A 19,138-nucleotide genomic window follows, 5' to 3' on the forward strand; every position below is an offset into this window, starting at 1 on the left:
AGAGGAGTAGACAACGTGCCCAAGTTTGTTCTGCTCAGAATGTGCCAGAACATTCCAGGGGGCAGGCAGAGAAGGCTGGGGCAAAAGGCAGGCTAGACCTCCTGAATCTTCTCTATCCCTCAGCCTCTGTCCTCCTGCCCTACCCCAACCACCAGGGTCTCTGATCCTTTTATCAGGTCCCTGGGCCCTGCCAGGGGTTGGGAGGGCATGCCCTGTTCTGTGGTTTGTGCCAAGAGCAGGAACCTCTGGCATTCCAAGGCCACAGAGAACAAAGCCAACCTTGAGGCTGATGAAAAGCCCTGGGCCTGGGTTTTTTCCTTGGCACCTCCCCAAGAACAGCTGTCAGGAAGGCAGCCCACTCCAGTGCCCTGCAGTTGGCCCAAGAAGATTCCTGTGTCCTGACTCCTGCTGCTGTGGGCTGGACCAGAGGGGCCTGGCTGAGGGGATGACATTCCTGCCCAGTGAGTTACTCTCTTCTCCTGTGGCAGGAAAGTTTTCCTGTCATGGGGGTCTGACCTCACCCTGGCCACTTCCTGGTTTCCAGAACCTTCCTTCCTGATGAAGAGAGTTGGGGGGATAGGTGCTGGGGAGTTGGAGGAGCCAGGCTGGGGTGAGCAGAGCTTCCAACACTTAAGGGGAAGGCCTGTATCAATAGTGTTTATTTGGCTATCGAGTCAGCCACTTACCAGCTGGGTGACCGTGGTCATGTTATTTACCTTCCCTGGGACTTAGTTTTCTCATCTGCAAAATGGGTTACAAAAAGGGCCTACCTTGTTATCTGTAACTTTTTAAAAAGTATTATTACTAGAGAGAAAAAAAATGACCTGTGTTATCCTTCCATATACATCATTCCTTTCCTCTCACTCTGTCACCTTCCTTTCCGCTTCCCTAATGTGGTTTTATCCTACCCAGCTGAGGGTCTCGTCCTAGTAGCCCAGGTGGCACTGCCAAGAGGCCACTGGAGGAAAAGAGCCTGAAAGACATGTGCCCAGGACTCGTCCCACCCAAACCATCTGGATGAATGCCATGAGTGGCTTTTTCCAAACTGCCTTCCATAGCCACAGTCCTTTTCCTTTCACCTACCAGGACCTGTATTTCCATTTCTGTGTTTTGAAAGCCTGTGGGGTGAGGAGCATGGAGTAATTAATGATTGATTCTAAAGCACAGCCACCAGGAGGCCCCAGGGCAGGCTGTCGGCCATTTCCTGAGTGTGGCACAGGGTAGAAATCCCATGTGGCTGCAGCAGCGTCAGCACGTCTGGGAGGGGAGAGGGCGGAGCAGGTGCCCTGGACACTTCTGCCCTCTGCAAAACGGTGAAGCCAAGTGGGCGGGCTGGAAGCCTGCTGCGGCACAGGCCCCCTCTCTGCCATCGACTCTGCTCCCCGCTTTCTGGGTCAGGGGATATTAATTGCTCCCCTCAAACATACCCCTGCCCTACCCCTGCACCACTGCAGCCCCTACCCCTGCACCACAAGCACAGCTCACCAGCCCTTCCTTCTCCAACTGCGGTCTAGGTGGCTGTTTGAAAAAACTCACGGTGCTTTTGGGAAAGGATTAAAGGAACCAACTTCCACAGCAAAATTTTAGAGGAGTTTTAACTCTGCCCTTCTTGAATGTATGGCCCCTGCCTTTGTTGTCTACTAATAATTAACTTTTGTACAGAGCTGTAGTTTTCAAAGGGCTTTCACATTCATAATTCCATTTTCCTCACAACAGAGGGGGGTCTTACTCTCCCTGCCCACCACCTGCACCCACATTCTGCAGAAGAAGAAACTGAGGTTCAGAGAAAAAAAAATGGTACCATTCCACAGAGTCAGGGCTGGAACACTCACCTTCTGACTCAGAGTGGAGAGCTGCTGTTCTCTTCCTTGAGAGTCTCACACACACGTACACAGGAACTACATGTCATCCTGTAGAGGAGGGTGGCATGACAAGTAAGCAAGGAGGATTGCTGCAGGAGGGGTCTTCCCCAAGGCTGGCCTCTGGGCACTCTGCACAGAGAAACTTCGGAGACTTCATGTCAACGAGAAGGAGCTGGTCCCAGGTTTCCTCTGCTAGGGTACACGGGGGTGAGGGGGAGAGGCCCACAGACCATGCTGGAGTTCAAGGGACCCACTCACCTGAGCCAGCAGGTGGTAGGATTCCACTTGCACAATCAAACTCAGGAATCAATTGAAACTCTGGGCTGTTTATCAAAGACCCCAAACCATCCTCTTCCCCAACTCCAATCAGCTAAGATGACCAACTCATCCCGGTTTGCCCCAAACAGTCCCAGTTTTAGCACTGAAAATCTCACATCGAGGCAACACCCTTGGTTTTATCCCCTGAAAACCAGGAGAGTTCATCACTTTACCACCAGCTCAGTGGATTTTAGCCGAATCCTGGAAAGAAAGACCATCTTTTGAAGGTTCAGCAGATAAACACAGAATTTAAAAGTCACAGAATATTATGCAAATTCAAAAACTTCCTGGAGTTAGGCAGTTACCTGGGATTGTTGGAATGTTAAACCTGAAAGAATATTCATTTCCACAAAGAAACTCTCAGACCTGTAGCCAGATCTCTCAAATTTTTAATGGCAAACCAGTTACTCTCTCTTCTCTATTATTATATTTTAACATTGGCAATAAACTAAACTTTCTCAGAAAAACGAGTTCTTTTTTAAAAAATCATAACTGGCTTTAAACCACAGCTTGCCGGATGATAACTTCGGCCTGAAAGCCTTAGGGGCATCAAGTGTGAGAAAAAGGGTGAAGAAGGAAGTATTGGTTTTAAAATGGGAGTTCTAGATTTCCCGTTGAACTGAGAGTCTCTTAGTCATGACGCAAATTTATTTTGAAATGTCAAATAACGTCAAAGAAAGGCATATGATTTTTATGCTTAACTAAAAGATTTTTTAAAGGATTTTTTTAAAGTTCAAAGAAAAACTGTGCTAAAAAGCATTTTTTTAAATATTTGTATTTCAAACCTCTCATTTTGCAGAGGAAGAGACTGATGCCAGAGGGACGAAGTTGGGGTACCAGTCATTACATTTCCTTGGCCTTGGTCTCAGAGAATTAGAAAGCACCAGTGAACAAACCCGTGTCCGATTTCCCATTGTTATTAGAAAGCCGGCCAGTCCTCCAGGCTGTGTTTATCTCTGCAGAAGGAGCTCACTGCCTTCCTCCTGTTTGTTGGTTCTAGAAGATCTCTGCAGAGTCTCCTCCTGGTCATATACTATGTCACCTGCAGTCTGGAGAAGGGAGCTCTCAAGGTGTATGGATGTATTTTCCTTGCAGAGTAGCTCTGCACGACTGCACATTAAGTTTTTATATTGTTTTTAATGAGCTAAAAAAAAAATGGGACAGCAATGTTTTGGTAATTTGCTGTTTTTGTCCTTTGAGAACTTTTCCCCACACAGGGGCAGTAAGAGAAATACTCGCATTGTTGGGTGGTAAAAGAGCACTGGCAAAAATGGATGCATGAGTTTTGATGGTTCTTAGGGCCTATCAGACCCTTGGCTGGGGTAGAACTGCTGAAGTTTTCAGAACTTTTTGGATGAGGGCTTGTCAGACTCCCCTGGAGCACTGCCCTCCTGGTAGGAAGGGGGCCTGGGTGGATGACAAGAGCCACTGCTGTGACCTCCACCCTCCGGAGCTCAACTGCACAGCTGATCAGGGCCCAGCATGGCAAACTGGCCCATGGGGTCAGTGGGACCTATGCCAAGATTCACTTCCATCCCGACACCTGTCAACCTTCTCTCTCCAGGGAGTCTGACCAGAGAAGCTGAGGATCCGGACCTTTGGAAACCAGAGAGCAATTTTAAATAACCATTTTGGAGTAACATTCAATATAATAAAGCACCTATTGTTTTTGTTAAGAGCCCTTTACAAATGCAAAGGATCCATTTAGGACACACTCATTCTTTTCTCTTTCTTTTCATAAAATGATTAATTTCTCCTAAATTGAGAGATGAGAAAGGCTGGGTGAGGGAAGGTAGTAAATTAACATGAAAGATAAAACTTTTTTTTTTAATTAAAAAAAACAGTGAGTTTCACACACATATACATCCCGGGACACCCTATTTTCCTCTGCCCCTTCCCTCTTTTCCCTCTCCCTCCAGCACCTCAGCCTCCATGTCCCAGAGCAGCCCCTCTACCCACAGAGCTGCCTCTGGAGGGAGCATGGCTGTCCTCTCAGCTGGCATACTGAGTGCAGAGGTCTGGCCTGAGATGGGGGAGCATCTGGGCCTCGCCCCGGGCCGGGCAGGGACTCCGGGATTTGCTCACATGTACCCACACACAATCTTCTCTGTACCCTGACTCTCAGCAGAGAGAACTATGAGGAAGGAGGGGACAGATTTTGCCACAGCTTAGGCCCTCTCATTCCCACCCCAAAGACCCCCTTCTATCCACAGCACACTGCCAAGGCTGTTGATTCCTATAGACAAGGCCAGAGGTCAGCTCAGTCCCGTCCCTTTCTAAGGCCCTTCCACTTGAGGTGAAATCTAGGCTCTCAATGCCCTTCCCCTGAACTCTCCCCTCAAGTTCAAAATCCTCAAGAAGCAAGAAAGAGGGCAGATGGCTGTGCGTGTGTTTGGGAGGACAGAGTAGTCCCTGTGGAACGGGTTATGTGACCATTCTGGGTAACCCGATAATGTGAAGGTGTGGATCCTGTCTGTGTGGGACGGAGGCAATGGCTTCAGGGGCTGGTAGGATTCACCCCGGAAGAGGTCTACACCAGTAGTGGGAAGGTGAGGCCTCCCAGCCTGCAGCCCTGCAAGCAGGTGTCTACCTTAGGAACCAGGCATAAAAACAAAAGTTCCCTCCTAGAAAAGTCGGCTTCTCAGTGACAGACCAGGTGTGAGAGGAGAGTCCTAGGGTGTCATGAGAGGAGATCATGTCTCTCACTTCCAATGGTCAGTGACCCCAGGAGGACGCACAGAACTTCATCCTCAGGCCCCGAGGCCTCCATCTCGCACTCCTCCCATATTTCCAGGCCTGCTGAGTTAGGGCTCAGCTGCCTCCCTCTTCTCTCCACTGGAAACAGAAGCTCCAGCGAATGTTTCTAACTCCTGAGTCCACTCAGCCATGTCCCCCTTGCAAAATCCTCCCCTTCCCGCACCCGCCTGCACCCAGCCAGCCAATCCGCGGCCTGCAAGCCTCGCCAGACCCATCTCCCAGGGCCTCGGCGGGATAAAACCGGCCGGCGATGCCGGGTGGATGGGAACAAACTTCAGAACCAGGAGAGACGCGGGACCCAGGGCACCCTCACGGGCGGACCCAGGCAGTGAGGGCCTGCGGCCGGCAGGCCAGGTACGTCGCCCAGGGGTTATTAGGAAGCTCACTGGGAGAGAGGGGATTCGAAAAAGGAGAGCGTCCCGGGAAGCCTGGCAGCCTTCTCCCTCCCAAGTTAAACGGAATAAGGTTGGGACAGCCTGGAGTTTGGTGCTTCCTCAATGCACTCCCAATGCGGGATCCCCCGGATGGCCATGTTAGCTAGGCCAGGCTGAGGTCGGCCCCACTTTGCCTAAAAATCCTCCGACTCCTGGCACGCGATAAAAGTCTAAGGGATAGAACCTGAGGAGGGGGTCTAAGGCTGCGGGCATCGAATCTCATGCCCCTTCCCCTGGGTCTGTGCAGGGCAGTGGCGTGGCGGCAGGAGCGGCTGGGACCTGCGTGAGGAAGCCCCGAGCCCTCGTCGGCTGGCTGCGAGCGACTCCCCGGCGATGCCTCACAACTCCATCAGATCCGGTAAGGACGCGGCGCGGCCAGGACCCCCGAGCCCCGCGCCGCCTTGCGTCCTTGCGTGCGCTCTCGGGTCGGTGGGGCTCGGGAGCGTACGCTTAGGGCTCGCGGGACCCAACGGCGTGGGGACGGGACGCAGCTGGGGGCGCCTCGGGCCTTGCCCTCCGCTGGGGCCGCCTCTCGCTGTTCTTGGGCCCTGGGGTCCCCTTCGGCCCGGCTGAGCAGCTCTCTCCAGGCCTTGGTTTCTGCGGACCACACGGAGCGGTGAGGGACTCTCTCTGGGGACACTGCGGGTGTCCTTTGCGCCCCACCCCCCTTTGGCATGGCCCATGAGGGTGGACCTCCTTGGCACTCTCAGGCCCTGGGCCGCGCCGGTGCTGGACTGGCAGCTGCCCTGCCGCCGACCTCTAAGCCCTAGTCCTCGGGTGCGCGCGGTCCTTTCCCGTGACTCCCCCGGAGGGACTGCGAGCCCCCTGCGTCTCTCTCGCCAGCAGAAAAGGAGCCCGTGGTCCGGGGCCTGGGACCCAGGAGCGCACCCGGGTGCTCTTCGACTCCTCCCTGCCAGGCACCGGGCCGCGCGCGGGTCATCCGGCTGGCGAGGACTAAGCGGCCCCCGGACCTGAACCCCCATTCCCACCCGCGCCCCGGCCCAGGGCCTTCCAAAACGCTCGAGCTCCCCGGCCCCGGTGCCTGCTTTCTTCGCTCCCGGCCCGGGCCGGGAGGGGTCTGTGTGCGAAAGGAGCCGCAGGGTCGGGGCAGGTCAGCAGCGGTGGGCACGGTGGGCACGGCCGCCCCGGCGCACGGCCAGTGCGGACAGCGGGCGGAGGCGCGGCCCCCCCCCCGGGGGGGGGGCCGCGCCTCCGCCCGCTGTCCGCACTGGCCGTGCGCCGGGGCGGCCGTGCCCACCGTGCCCACCGCTGCTGACCTGCCCCGACCCTGCGGCTCCTTTCGCACACAGACCCCTCCCCGCCCGGGCCGGGAGGGGTCTGTGTGCGAGAGGAGCCGCAGGGTCGGGGCAGGTCAGCAGCGGTGGGCACGGTGGGCACGGCCGCCCCGGCGCACGGCCAGTGCGGACAGCGGGCGGAGGCGCGGCCCCCCCCCCGGGGGGGGGGCCGCGCCTCCGCCCGCTGTCCGCACTGGCCGTGCGCCGGGGCGGCCGTGCCCACCGTGCCCACCGCTGCTGACCTGCCCCGACCCTGCGGCTCCTTTCGCACACAGACCCCTCCCCGCCCGGGCCGGGAGGGGTCTGTGTGCGAGAGGAGCCGCAGGGTCGGGGCAGGTCAGCAGCGGTGGGCACGGTGGGCACGGCCGCCCCGGCGCACGGCCAGTGCGGACAGCGGGCGGAGGCGCGGCTCGGCCGGCGGGGGTGGTGGGGGCCGGGCCGGCCGCAGGGAAGGCGATTTATGGGGCCAGGGCGCATCGCTATCGATTTAGGCCGACGAAGTGAGAGGAAATCAATATTTCAGATGAATTCTCGGCGAATATGAAGTCCCGCTCGGCAAACGGGACATTTGTTATAATAAGGAGGGTCGGATGTGGCGCGGCGCGGCGGCTGAGATCTCTATTCAGCCCCGCGCGCCACGGGGGCGGGCCGTGCCGCGCAGTCTTGGGTCCGAGGGCCGAGGCTGCACCAGGAGGGGCACCGGGAACCCCCTGGGGGGCCAGAAGGTTTCCCACCCCGGGTCGCTCTGGAGCCACAGATGGAGCCAGCAGGGTGCTCCCTCCCTGCTCCGCGCTCCCCAACAAGAGCTCGGGGCCAGAGCCGTCCTGGCCGCCTTCTGCGGGCGCCGGGCCGCTTCAGGGACTGCGGGCTGGAGACCTCGCGGCCCTTTGCCGGCGCGCCCGGGCTGGGAACCGGAGGGCAGCTGCCTGGCACCCCGTAGCCGTCCGCTCTCGGGAGCCACGCGCGCTCCTAAGCCACTTTCTGAGGCCAGGACCAGGTTTCAGCCTCTTAGTTCTTAGCCAAACAGGGATACAATACCGGACGTCGCCCCCGCCTGGGGCTCAGGACGGTCCCCGAGGCCAAAAGCGGTGCCTCGTGCGGTGCCCGATCCCACGCCAGGCTGGTCCCGTCCACTTCCGCTCGGCTCCAGGATTCGGTCCTTTCTCCCGACCTTCTCCTGACCTTACCGGCGCTGGTAGGAGGAGCGGGTGCTCTCGGACCTTGCATTTACTAGGCCGGACCGTACCCTTCCCCTCTGACACTGCCTGAGAAAAAGGACGGTGTCACTGTTCCTCGGGCTGGCTTTTCTCCCCCCCCCAACCCCCCAACTCATTTTCATTCTAGAAACATTCATTAGAATAAATGAGAATAAGAGAGGGAAAGAAAAAAGGCTCAATTTATTTTTTACTTTATTTTAAATCAGCAACAGTCTCAGATGATGAGATGGATGCTTTCCCATTAGCTCAGATACAAATCGCACTTGGGTTTGGGGAAGGAGCCGTCTTCCCCTGGCACTGCCAGGTATTTTTCTGTCTGGGGGAGGGAAAGGGGCTTATTCCTCCTCCCCAAAACAAATAAATAAGTAAAGCTTCGAGGGAGAAAGAATGAGACTTTCTCCTTTAGTTTAATTTAATGCTAATAAAACAGAGACGAATTGCCTGAAACACAGCTGAGGTGGTTCAAGGTTGTCCCCTGTTTCTTTTCTAAGTCCTGTCTCTGCAAACCTGAATGGGAAATCCTCTGTTTTTCTAATCAGTTTACTTGAACCGTTGCCTATACTTACAGCTAATTCATAAACCGATCCCTTTTGTTTTTATAAGCCCATTCTCTCTTTGGGTTTTAGCGGTTTCCCCTTTTCCCCCAAGCACCTCCTTTCTGAGTTCAGCCCTGCATGGAGCGCTCCCACTTAAGTTTTCTCTGGAAGGGAATCTGGGGCGCGGGTGGCCGCGCGACTTTTCGCGGGAGCGAGGCGGAGGCCACCCCTTCCAATAACCCGAGACGCTGGGGAAAAGTTTCTTCTGTGGCCTCCGCCTCCCAAGCCACCGCGGCTCACCCTTGGCTGATCTTGCCTTGCAGAGAGATCTTAATATTTTCTTTGCTACAGTCTTATTCTGAAGGAATGTTGAGAGTGAGTTATTCTGATATGCGCAGGTCAGCGATAGGCAGAATGTTCCCTAAAATCCGCAGTGATTTTTGTTGCATCCGGGAACAAAAATCCTCTAAAGCAAAAACGTTTAAAAAAAATATTCAAAGATTGCACGGGAAAGGATAAAGGCCACATGAGTATTAAAATGTAAATCATACTGTATCAATGAGGAAGAGAGCTTAGTACAAGCAAGCAGGTTGTCATTAAAAGTTGTATGAAATAACTTGTGCAACCCTCATCCCTGGTTCTCAAAATAGGTCATTCAAGTGGTAAAACAAGGCTTAAGATCTAGGAGGAAGGATACCTCTAACTTTCGATCTGAGACCTAAAGCCCCCTTCCCTCCTCTTGGTTTTTAAAAGGAGAAAAGAGAAATAAATGCACTTAGGAAGGATGTTTTTTTTCCCAGGTTTATTGCATGGGTTGAAAATAACGTCTTCTTCGAGGCGAAACAGTCTTGAGGAACATAAAGGTATTGGGGTTCCTCAATTCATCTTTGTTTCAAGATGGTCTATCCTCCTACCCTCTTCAATGCAAGTTAATTAGGAGATAATTTAGCTACCTCGTGAATTAGTTTTAAGATAAGTATCTTTTCAAGCTTTGTCACTTTAATTGCCCCACTGATTGATAAGAAGTAATTATTTCTGATTGACATTTTTTTGATGTCCATTGGAAGCATTTATTTGGGACTTTTTGGAGGTGGAAGAAAAGTTAATTATTTTTATCAGTGTACACCCAAAAGGACTCTGCGTAATTTTGCTGAAGAGGACAAAGGGAGGGAAGGAAACAAAACAAAAATCAATCTCATAGAATTTTAATTATTAACAGACATTTTGGTTTAACTTAGAGAGTAAATACTAATATAATCTATCAAAACTTTTTATTTATGGCCTCAAATCTCTAATTTTAATGAGGTACATGTTTTACGGGTATCCATTTTCCCATAGATATACTCACAAGCCCTTTAGATGCTGACTTCATTTGGAGCAAGCTCCTCTGCTTTGTAATTAATTTTTGTGAAAAGTAAAATTAATAGAACTCGGTATGCTCAGAATAAATGAAATCATTTTTGTAAGAGCTAATTGTAAGAAAGATTTACTAATAGTCATCCTTGTTCTGTAATTATTGATGGAGGTGGGTATAAAGGTGAAACTTTACTTATAGTGACATGCTTTCTCATACCTAAACCTTGGAGTAAACAGTTTAATCATTCACATCCTCCAGAACAGTTTACTGTGAGAGAGAAAGAAGGGAAAGAATAAAGAGAAAAAGAAAGACACTGAAAGGAGGCAATGGGGGAGGGGAGGGTAGAGAGAGAAGGCTAGAGAGAATAAAATGAAAGCACTTATTTCAGAAACGAAGGTAGCCAGCCAGGTGCAAGGAACCTTTGCCATTCAGTATAAGAAAATCGAAATCCTGCTTTCAGAACAAAGGGTAGAGAGAGAAGGCTAGAGAGAATAAAATGAAAGCACTTATTTCAGAAACGAAGGTAGCCAGGTGCAAGGAACCTTTGCCATTCAGTATAAGAAAATCGAAATCCTGCTTTCAGAACACATTCTTTTGAACATAAAATCTCTACCACAGCCCTTAAGCAACCCCTAACCGGTACAAAAACCCCCACTTTTCTGTGCCTGAAAAGAGGCAGAATCTTCGGGAGCCGGCTGATCAGGATCTCGGGTATCGGGTGTGTGGGTGTCAAAGTCTTGATTTGAATCCATGAAAAAGGAAGCAAGAAAATACACATTGTGCTCTGGGGACTTATAAAGAGATTTGAGTGTTATTTATTTTTATTTTACTATTAAAGCTCCTGTGATCTTCATTCCTAGTTGTGTATGCACAATCTTTTTGTAGATAGACTTGTGACTTCCTGACATAGGAAAACATTCCCACATTAACCCAGAGTGGAGACATACACAAGCACACACACTGACACACGCCTGAAATGAGAGAAAACCAATCACATGAGATGCGTTCCTGTCAAGTTAATTTCAGCCAGTGCCTTTTTCAATCATTTATGTATAAAATCTTGTCTGCTTTTAATGATGTTTCTCTCAGATTACGTGGAGCTGCAAGAATGAGGAAACAGTTTAAATGAAAAAGAAATTTAAGACATACAAACAGCAGATAATATCGCATACCAACCTCACTATTAGTGAAACTGAAAAAATATATAAATAATGCAAAAAAAAAAAATCAGCAAGGGAGAGTTTAGTAATGGAAAATTCCCTTGCAATTAAATGAAACAGTAATTTAGTGGAGATATGCCTGAATGAATTAGCATTTATTAATTGGTTCTCATAAAAACAATTTGTGTGTGTGTCTGTGTATTGAGGAGGGGGGTGTTTGAACTTTTCATAGGAAAACTTCCTCAAATGTTCACATCATATTATGTCATTATCACACTTTGTTTTGTGAAAAATCCCAGTTCTGTCACTGGCAAGTTTCACCTGCATAGAGAGAGCTTAAGGACAAAGGGGAGGAGCCCCCTCCAGATCAGAAAGAACGAAGCTCATCCCCTCTTCTCTTGGTATATTTCCAAATGTGAAACCAATGGGGGGTATACTGGCAGACTCTGCTATGCTTTGAAACATTCAAACTGGGGCCCAAGAAGACTCCCAGGTGACCCAAGTCCTCTGGGGCTCAACGGACTGAGGCAGAGGAGGCTGCTTTGTGGCTGAGTCCCCCCAGCCTGCCTGAGCATCCTCGCCAGCTCAGGCAGGAACCGCGGTTTGTAATCTCAGCGAGGAGCTTGCTAGGGTTGACTGGTGCATGGATGTGTTTACTTTCTCTCGCCACAGTTGGTCTGTCTTCAGTTCTAAGCGTTTTAAAGCTGCTCTATTTATCAGTCCAAGAGGTGCAGAGTTCTCAGTTGAGCTGAGAAGCTTTGAGCTCTGTGGTTCTGAGTACACAGGAGCCAAAAGATAAAAGAAAACAGTTTCATTTAAGGGGAAAAAGATTATTTTAAGACAGGGGAAGGTAAGGGAATGAGCCCCCATTCAGGACTGCAGATCATTTTTGCTTTTGTTTGAGTTGAGACTTGGGGAAAGGCTGAGGCACTGGCTCCCTTTAGCCCCCCACTCCCTTCAGAGATATAACTTGGGGGCGTAACACACCCTCTAAGAAAGGAAAATGTGCCCCCACACTCAGAGTTCCTTGAGGGAGGGATTCTTTCTGTGTTCAGACTAGACCACCTTAGCCCAGGTTCTTTTAGGGAGGGAGCGGAAAGGCATTCTCCCTTGGAAATGCGTGCATGAAGAGGTGCTAGATGCTTCTCTTTGTGGGAAGGAGTACTAAAAACGACAATCCAGGGGGCTCCTGGCTCCTGAAAACTCCACTCTTCCAGATCAATCCCAGTTCATCCAGTCCAGAGTCAGGGACCGTGGGATGGAGTCTGCAAATCAGGGTGAGGTAGGCAGAGTCATCTACCCTTCTTTCTTCATCTTCAGTAATGACACTTTCAAGTAGATTTTTCAGGTTCATGATTATTTCTTCGGGTCCAGAGTAAGGGCTGACAAGTCCATCTGGATTGCTGAAAGCCTCTCCAGACCCCTTCCTCAGCCAGATGGGGACATAATGAGCAAATGTCTCTTATATGAGCCACCGGCCAGAAAAATCTCCATGGGAAGTTTTCTGTTTTAAACCTGTAATTCAAGTCACTGAGTCTGGGCTTTACCTTGACTGGGTGTCCTTCCCCAGGGATGGATCTGGGTAGAAACCAGCATCTCTTTACTGAGGCATGTCCAAGATGAAGTGAAGGGACGTTCGGGATCCCCCCCCCCCCCAACAAGGACTGAACGCTAACAACCTGGTTGACGGGAGAACCAAAGGTCATTTATCTCAAACAGACACCCCAGCACAACCACGTTGTCACCACTGACAGATAAAACTCATCTGGCTTTCTTGAGTCTGGTTGATCCCTGCGGCACTCAGTGTTCCAGAAAGGCAGCAAATGAGCCTGTGTAGGATCAGCGAGCCCTATGATGGGATACACTGGGGCTCCATCTTGGGGCAGCTTGCAGCAAAATGTGGCACAGCTGCAGGTGTGAGTGCCACAAAGACATGCCTACTTCTGCCAAATCAGAACATTTGCTGGGCACTTCCAGTGCTTAACCCCCGTGCCTTCATAGATCTGCAAACACTGTAAGACTTTCCCCTCTTAGGCAATCTCCCTGAGAGTATAACAAGGCCTGGGTCCTTCCAGCCCCCATATTCCCTGGTGGCATGACAGTACCACATCCCAGGAAGGTCCCCGTGCCCCACATGTCCCACCTGTCCTGCTGGCCATGGGGCTGTCTGGATAGGTGCCCCTCACTGTGACAGGCCTGCCCCAGCCTTAGGGCTCACCCTTTTGCACTAGCACCTGCTCTCAAGAGTCCCGCTGACAGTGATGCAGCTGTTGTGTTGAGACTCTCCTTTCCTCAGGGCCTGGCGGGTCCTATGGCTGGAAGCTGTCCATTGCCCAGGGATATCTGAGACTCAGGAGTGCATCATACCCCTGCCCACACTGCTCTCTGTCCCCAACTCCCTGGAAGTCACTCTCTGTACCTTGCAGTGTAGACACAATTGTGCACAGCCTTCTATTGTTTGCAGACTATTTTGCCTGTGTTCACCAATCTGCCTCATCTAGATAGTGCCTGTCTTGAGGCCAGAGAGCTGATCTTTCACCTCAGGCAAAGGATAAAAGTGAGTGCGTAAAAGGGATAAAAGAGGCTGGGCTTTAGGGTCAGATACACGTGGCTTTGAATCCTTGTTCAACCCCTAACACTGGTGTGACCTCAGGATCCAGTTACATGGGACTGGTCATTTCCACCTCAGAGAGATGCTATGAGGATGGGCTGACTCCATGTTCAAGAAGCACTTGGTCACATGCTTCCCATATCCCAGCTATCCTCACCCATCCTAGCTCCAATGCCACCTCCCCCTAAAGTCTTCCATGATCCCTCTTCCTCCTCCCCAACTCCCAAGCCCCCTAATGCTTTATTTGTGTGATATGTCTTGCAGTCGACTTTGCACAGGAGGATTTATCTCTGTGGCTCTCCCCTTCTAGACAGAGCTACTTGAGTACCCGGGAGGGTATGTGCTTCACACATCCCAGGAGTTTCATAGATTTTTGTGGCACTGAATAGTCTGCCTAGACCCAGAGTTGTTCAAGGCTGGAGGGGACTCACAGATAAGGCCCTGTGGCCACAGTTTACCATCGAGAAAACTGAGTCCCAGAGAGACGTGCCTTGCCCTGGAGGGTCCCACAGCCCTTGTGGCAGAGCAGGGACCTCATCCATAACCAGGGCTCATTCTGTGACCTGCAGTGTCTTCCTGAGCATGGTGAGGGTAGAGTGAGGGCTGACCTGAGCCCTGGGAACGCTGGCTGTAGCCTGTTCTGAGCAAGCGGGACCCAGGGGGAATGAGAAGAGGAGGCCTCACTCCCCTGCTGACAGGGACTAGGAAACCCAATGAGAGCTGCCAAGACACACAGACACACAGGTGCACACACACACACACACCCAGACACTCTAGCACACCCAAGCATGCAGAGACATGCACAACCTGCCCGGGACAAGCGGGAGGCACCAAGTCACCAGGTGTGAACGTGAGGAGGCTCTCCCTCTTGGACTTGTGCCAGGGCAGGCGTGGCCTGGGAGCAATCGCCTCCTTAAATCTTGTAGCCTGGATGCCTGGCAGTCCTCACTATAGTCCTCTGTGTATGATACACTCACATATTCATGTCTACCCACACTCACACCCCGCAGCACTCAGACATGCGCATGCACGCGTATGTACAAACTCGCACTCTCACACACAGCCACATACTAGGAGTAAGCCTTTACAGTGTGCGTGTGCATGCAGAAGACTGTCCTGCGTCTGTGGGTGATCAAAAAAGAAGACCAGAGAATCCCCTGCTCCCAGAGATGCCGAGACGCAGCTGTGAAATTACAGGTGCAATTGATGGGTCCTGATTGAATCCACGATTGTAGGAAGGAAGTGACAATGAATGTGGCAGGGAAAGTAGGGCCCAAGTCATGCAGGGAATGTACTCTATGTGACGAGCCCATTTAGGTGTGAGGTTGCTGACCTGTGACTCCCTGTTCTTGCAAACTAAGGTTTAAGGTCTGAGCAGAGGAACACCAGTGTCCAACCATGTCCCCCCTCCTAGCCCCTGGCCTCTCATTGAAGTTATGGGACATGGGTGGTCATAGGGACCCTGAAGAGACCTTTGGGTCCAGCATTCTTGTTTTCAGAGGAGGCCCAGGAACTGTCAGTCTCTTGCCAGTGTCAGCCCTAGCAATGCTCAGTCTCTGGGGTTCACAATGGCTCTTCCTAGATGGGGACAGAGTTACCAAGTGGGCAGCAGCGACAGCAGCAAGGCTCATCCATCCCCGAATCTGGCCTCTTGGTCCCCTGAGGATGAAGCACTGAGGGCAGGTGGCTGAGAGCTGCCAAGGTGGGCTCCTCTCTTCAGACCCTGAGAATATTCTCTCTAACACCCTTTCTTCACTCAGAATTCCCTGAAGCTGTGAGTCCTCACCACACAGCATAACAAACAGCTCGGTCCCAGCTGAAGCATGCCTCTGCTCACTGAAACCTGCCAGGAAACGTGAAAGCTAACAGCAGTCTTGTGGACACACAACGCCACACTGTCACTGCACCCACATGAACTCTGTTTGTGATAATTATAAAGAATATAATGTCATCAATATTTTATATATGTGAGCAACCAATATTTGTATAATTTTCATAAATCATTGGTTCTCAAATAGTATTTTTACTCAGTTTGGCCAGAGGTGATCATTGATATAAAAAACAACAGTGGCAGGAAAAAGAACATTTGTGGATAAAATACCTCCAAGTCAAGGTGCAAATTTTTCTATTTAATGGCCAATACCACATCTTTTCCTTAGGAACTAGGATCTGATTTAGTAGCACATAATGATTTTACTTTTGCTATGTTGAGCTTACTGTTTTGTGGTGTTCTTTGAAGAATAATGTGACTTTCCAGGTACCCCATGTCCTGACAGGTGTCTGAGTAGCTGGACTTGTCTGGTGTCCACATTGTGACTGTGGCTTCCCCACTCTGTGCAATGATAGGATCAACATACCTCCCTCTGTCAGAAAGCATCCCCAGTATTTTAGTCCTGCAGAATTTACATTGTCACAATCCAAAGAAAGCAGCCACATCCTCGGTCCTTTTCTCTCAACTATATTTTTCTCAACAAAATCCTCTTTCTTTCCAAGCACATGGCATAGCACATGTGTGTTGGCCATTTAAGTAACCCAGGTGCTTTGTGGCAGAGTGGAGACACACACACAGACAAGGTGGACTATTTGAGCAAGGTCTCCATTACTCAGCTTCCCGGGTGTCCTGGATCTATGAAGCCCCTCCTTGAGATTTCCTCTGAAGATCCCATCACTCCAGAAGTTTTCATCCCAGCCCAATACCACATCTTTTCCTTAGGAACTAGGATCTGATTTAGTAGCACATAATGATTTTACTTTTGCTATGTTGAGCTTACTGTTTTGTGGTGTTCTTTGAAGAATAATGTGACTTTCCAGGTAGCCCATGTCCTGACAGGTGTCTGAGTAGCTGGACTTGGCTGGTGTCCACATTGTGGCTGTGGCTTCCCCACTCTGTGCAATGATAGGATCAACATACCTCCCTCTGTCAGAAAGCATCCCCAGTATTTTAGTCCTGCAGAATTTACATTGTCACAATCCAAAGAAAGCAGCCACATCCTCGGTCCTTTTCTCTCAACTATATTTTTCTCAACAAAATCCTCTTTCTTTCCAAGCACATGGCATAGCACATGTGTGTTGGCCATTTAAGTAACCCAGGTGCTTTGTGGCAGAGTGGAGACACACACACAGACAAGGTGGACTATTTGAGCAAGGTCTCCATTACTCAGCTTCCCGGGTGTCCTGGATCTATGAAGCCCCTCCTTGAGATTTCCTCTGAAGATCCCATCACTCCAGAAGTTTTCATCCCAGCACTCACAAAAATCAAGATTTTTTTTTTGTCTCTTTCTCAGATGCACAGACTTCTTGGTCCTCTCTCTGGGAAGGCTTCTGTTTCCAGCCCTTCCCTGTCCTGTGATGAACCCCTCTCTTCTCCTCTTGGCCCATTTCTCTCCTACATCCATGCCCAGTCTGTACCCTGTGGCCAGATCACCTCAAGTTTTGCTCCAGCTCCTAAAGAAGCCCTTGTCCCTTCACTCTGATTCTGCCTACCTTGCCCCCTCTTGCACCCAGAGGTGCCCCATGCAAGTCTCTCACCCCAACCCTCAGCATGCTCAGTTAACCCCAGTTTTTATGATATGTCCTCACCCAAACATGCATCTCCTGGCCACACAATCTTCAAGTTCTAGCTCCAGATTATGCCAAAGAGCAGTACTACTCAGCTGTTCAGTTCAATAAGGAAACGTCTACTAAGCCCTCCAGCATGGCAGGCATGGAGTTAGGCTCTGGGGTTACAGAACTCAAGAGATGGTGTCTCTGGCTTCATGCAGACATTCTAGAGAGAGAGGAAAGCAAACTGGACTTTTAACCACAGTCAAAGCAAGAATGGAAAAGGCTTCAGTCTAGATAGACACAAAATGCTGAGCAGGTAGGAGAGGGAGGCATGCTGAGCTGGACTGGGAGGGGCTGGGATCCTGCCCGGAGGTAGGTGAATTCTGCAAGGTGGCTCAGAGGAGGATCGGCCAGAGCAGAGACCAGGAGGGCTGGGAGTGTGTGCCCCCTGTGAAGGAGACAGCAATGGAAGGGGCCAGCTGTGGGGCGCCTTGACAAGAGAAGCCGGGCACTGGCATTAATGCTAATCTGCAGTCAGAAAGCCTGAGTAATGCGCACTCCACATACGTGTTTCAGGGCGTGAAACTTCCATCCACACCTGGCTTGATCTCACACTTCTGTTGTCGGCAATTTTGAATTCCTTTTTTAGCTCTCTTGCCAGAGCCACATATCTACTGACTCTCTGAGCTTTGTGGAATTTGTATGAAGTGGAACAGCCTTGGCAATAATGTGTGATAGCTAGATTACTCACTTATCAAAATGTTCTGATTTCTTTCCTCTCCTGCCTCTGTCCCACAGAAACTCAGCCTGGTGATTTTCCAAAGTAATCTTAGCTTCTTCCTTGTATTTCCTCTTAATCCAATCATTAACAAGCATTTGGGGGCAAACTGCTGGGTGCGCAATCCGGGAAGACTCTATCCCGCCTCCCTGGCTCTATTTCCCACTACTTCTACATGCAAACCCATGTTCCAGCCAACTAGTCATTGTTTTCAAAACACATTGTGTACATTCCCACCTCTGTGCCTTTGCCCATTTAATGCCAGCTGCCTGGCACACCCTCCCCACACTCCCACCCTCGACAAAGCTCTGCTCAAGCTCCACTTCGCTCACAAGACCCTCTCAGGCACCTTCAACCTTTAGTGACATCCCGTCTGACTTCCCACTGCACCCACTCTGTTTCCCTCCCTTGGCACTCACTAACTGTTCCCAACAAATGTCACTTAGCTTCTTACAGTGACGTCCTGCCTCTGAGCTAGACAATAAGAACTCTTTAATATCTTTCCATATCCGTAGAACCTTACACAAAATCCTGTATGAAGTGAGGACTCCACAAATGTCCATGTGGGTAGTTTTCACCTAATTCTCCAATACCATGTTTTATTGTATCACTAGTTGACCTGACTTGCACATTTGAGTTTTGTATATGAAGTTTTCCCAACGTGAAGCATATCTGATCCTATGCCGTGACATTGCAGTAATTCCTCTTCCATTTTCTTTATAACAAATGGCAACTAGGGGACTGAAGACAAGGAATGCAGCCTTTTAGGGAACCTGATGCAGCCATCAAGGCCAGAGCTGCCCCACTGGGACACTTCTCTGGTCCCAGGGGCATCTTGCTGGCACCCAAACCTGTGCTCAAAGGGTTGGGCAGCAGTGACCACCAGAAGTGGCAGATGCTGGCAGGCCAGGGCAGTTCTGACCCAACAGGGGACCTTCCCAGCAGATACTGGGTATCGACTTGGCATGGACATTGATCAGATTTAGGGTCAGAGCATCTGTGAGGACTGAGGATTACAAGATTCTTCTAATTCTTGTAGGCTGGGTGTAAAACTCCAAACAATATCTAGCCCATTATAGACATCTACTAGGTACTTTATAAATATTTGAGTAAAAGAATCTTTCTTTTATCTACCCCATTATAGACATCTACTAGGTACTTTATAAATATTTGAGTAAAAGAATCTTTCTTTTGTCTACCCCCCCCCCAACTCTCTTTCCTTCTTCCTTCCTTGCTTCCTTTCCTTTTTTTTTTTTTTTTTTTTTTTTTT

The 19,138-nt window shown here is 50.4% G+C and overlaps 1 protein-coding gene across 1 annotated transcript in view; it reads left to right on the forward strand.

The window, feature by feature from the left end:
* The first annotated feature begins 5,674 nt into the window (after positions 1-5,674).
* PAX8 (paired box 8) overlaps positions 5,675-19,138 on the forward strand; it is a 58,517-nt gene continuing 45,053 nt past the window's right edge. Inside the window, exon 1 of the mRNA XM_008579223.1 lies at positions 5,675-5,729. Coding sequence (XP_008577445.1) covers positions 5,705-5,729 — 25 coding nt within the window. The 5' untranslated portion in view covers positions 5,675-5,704. The remainder of the gene's footprint in view (positions 5,730-19,138) is intronic.

The sequence above is a fragment of the Galeopterus variegatus genome, unplaced genomic scaffold, assembly GCF_000696425.1.
Source record: "Galeopterus variegatus unplaced genomic scaffold, G_variegatus-3.0.2 Scaffold1836, whole genome shotgun sequence".
In the NCBI taxonomy this organism is placed as follows: Eukaryota; Metazoa; Chordata; class Mammalia; order Dermoptera; family Cynocephalidae; genus Galeopterus; species Galeopterus variegatus.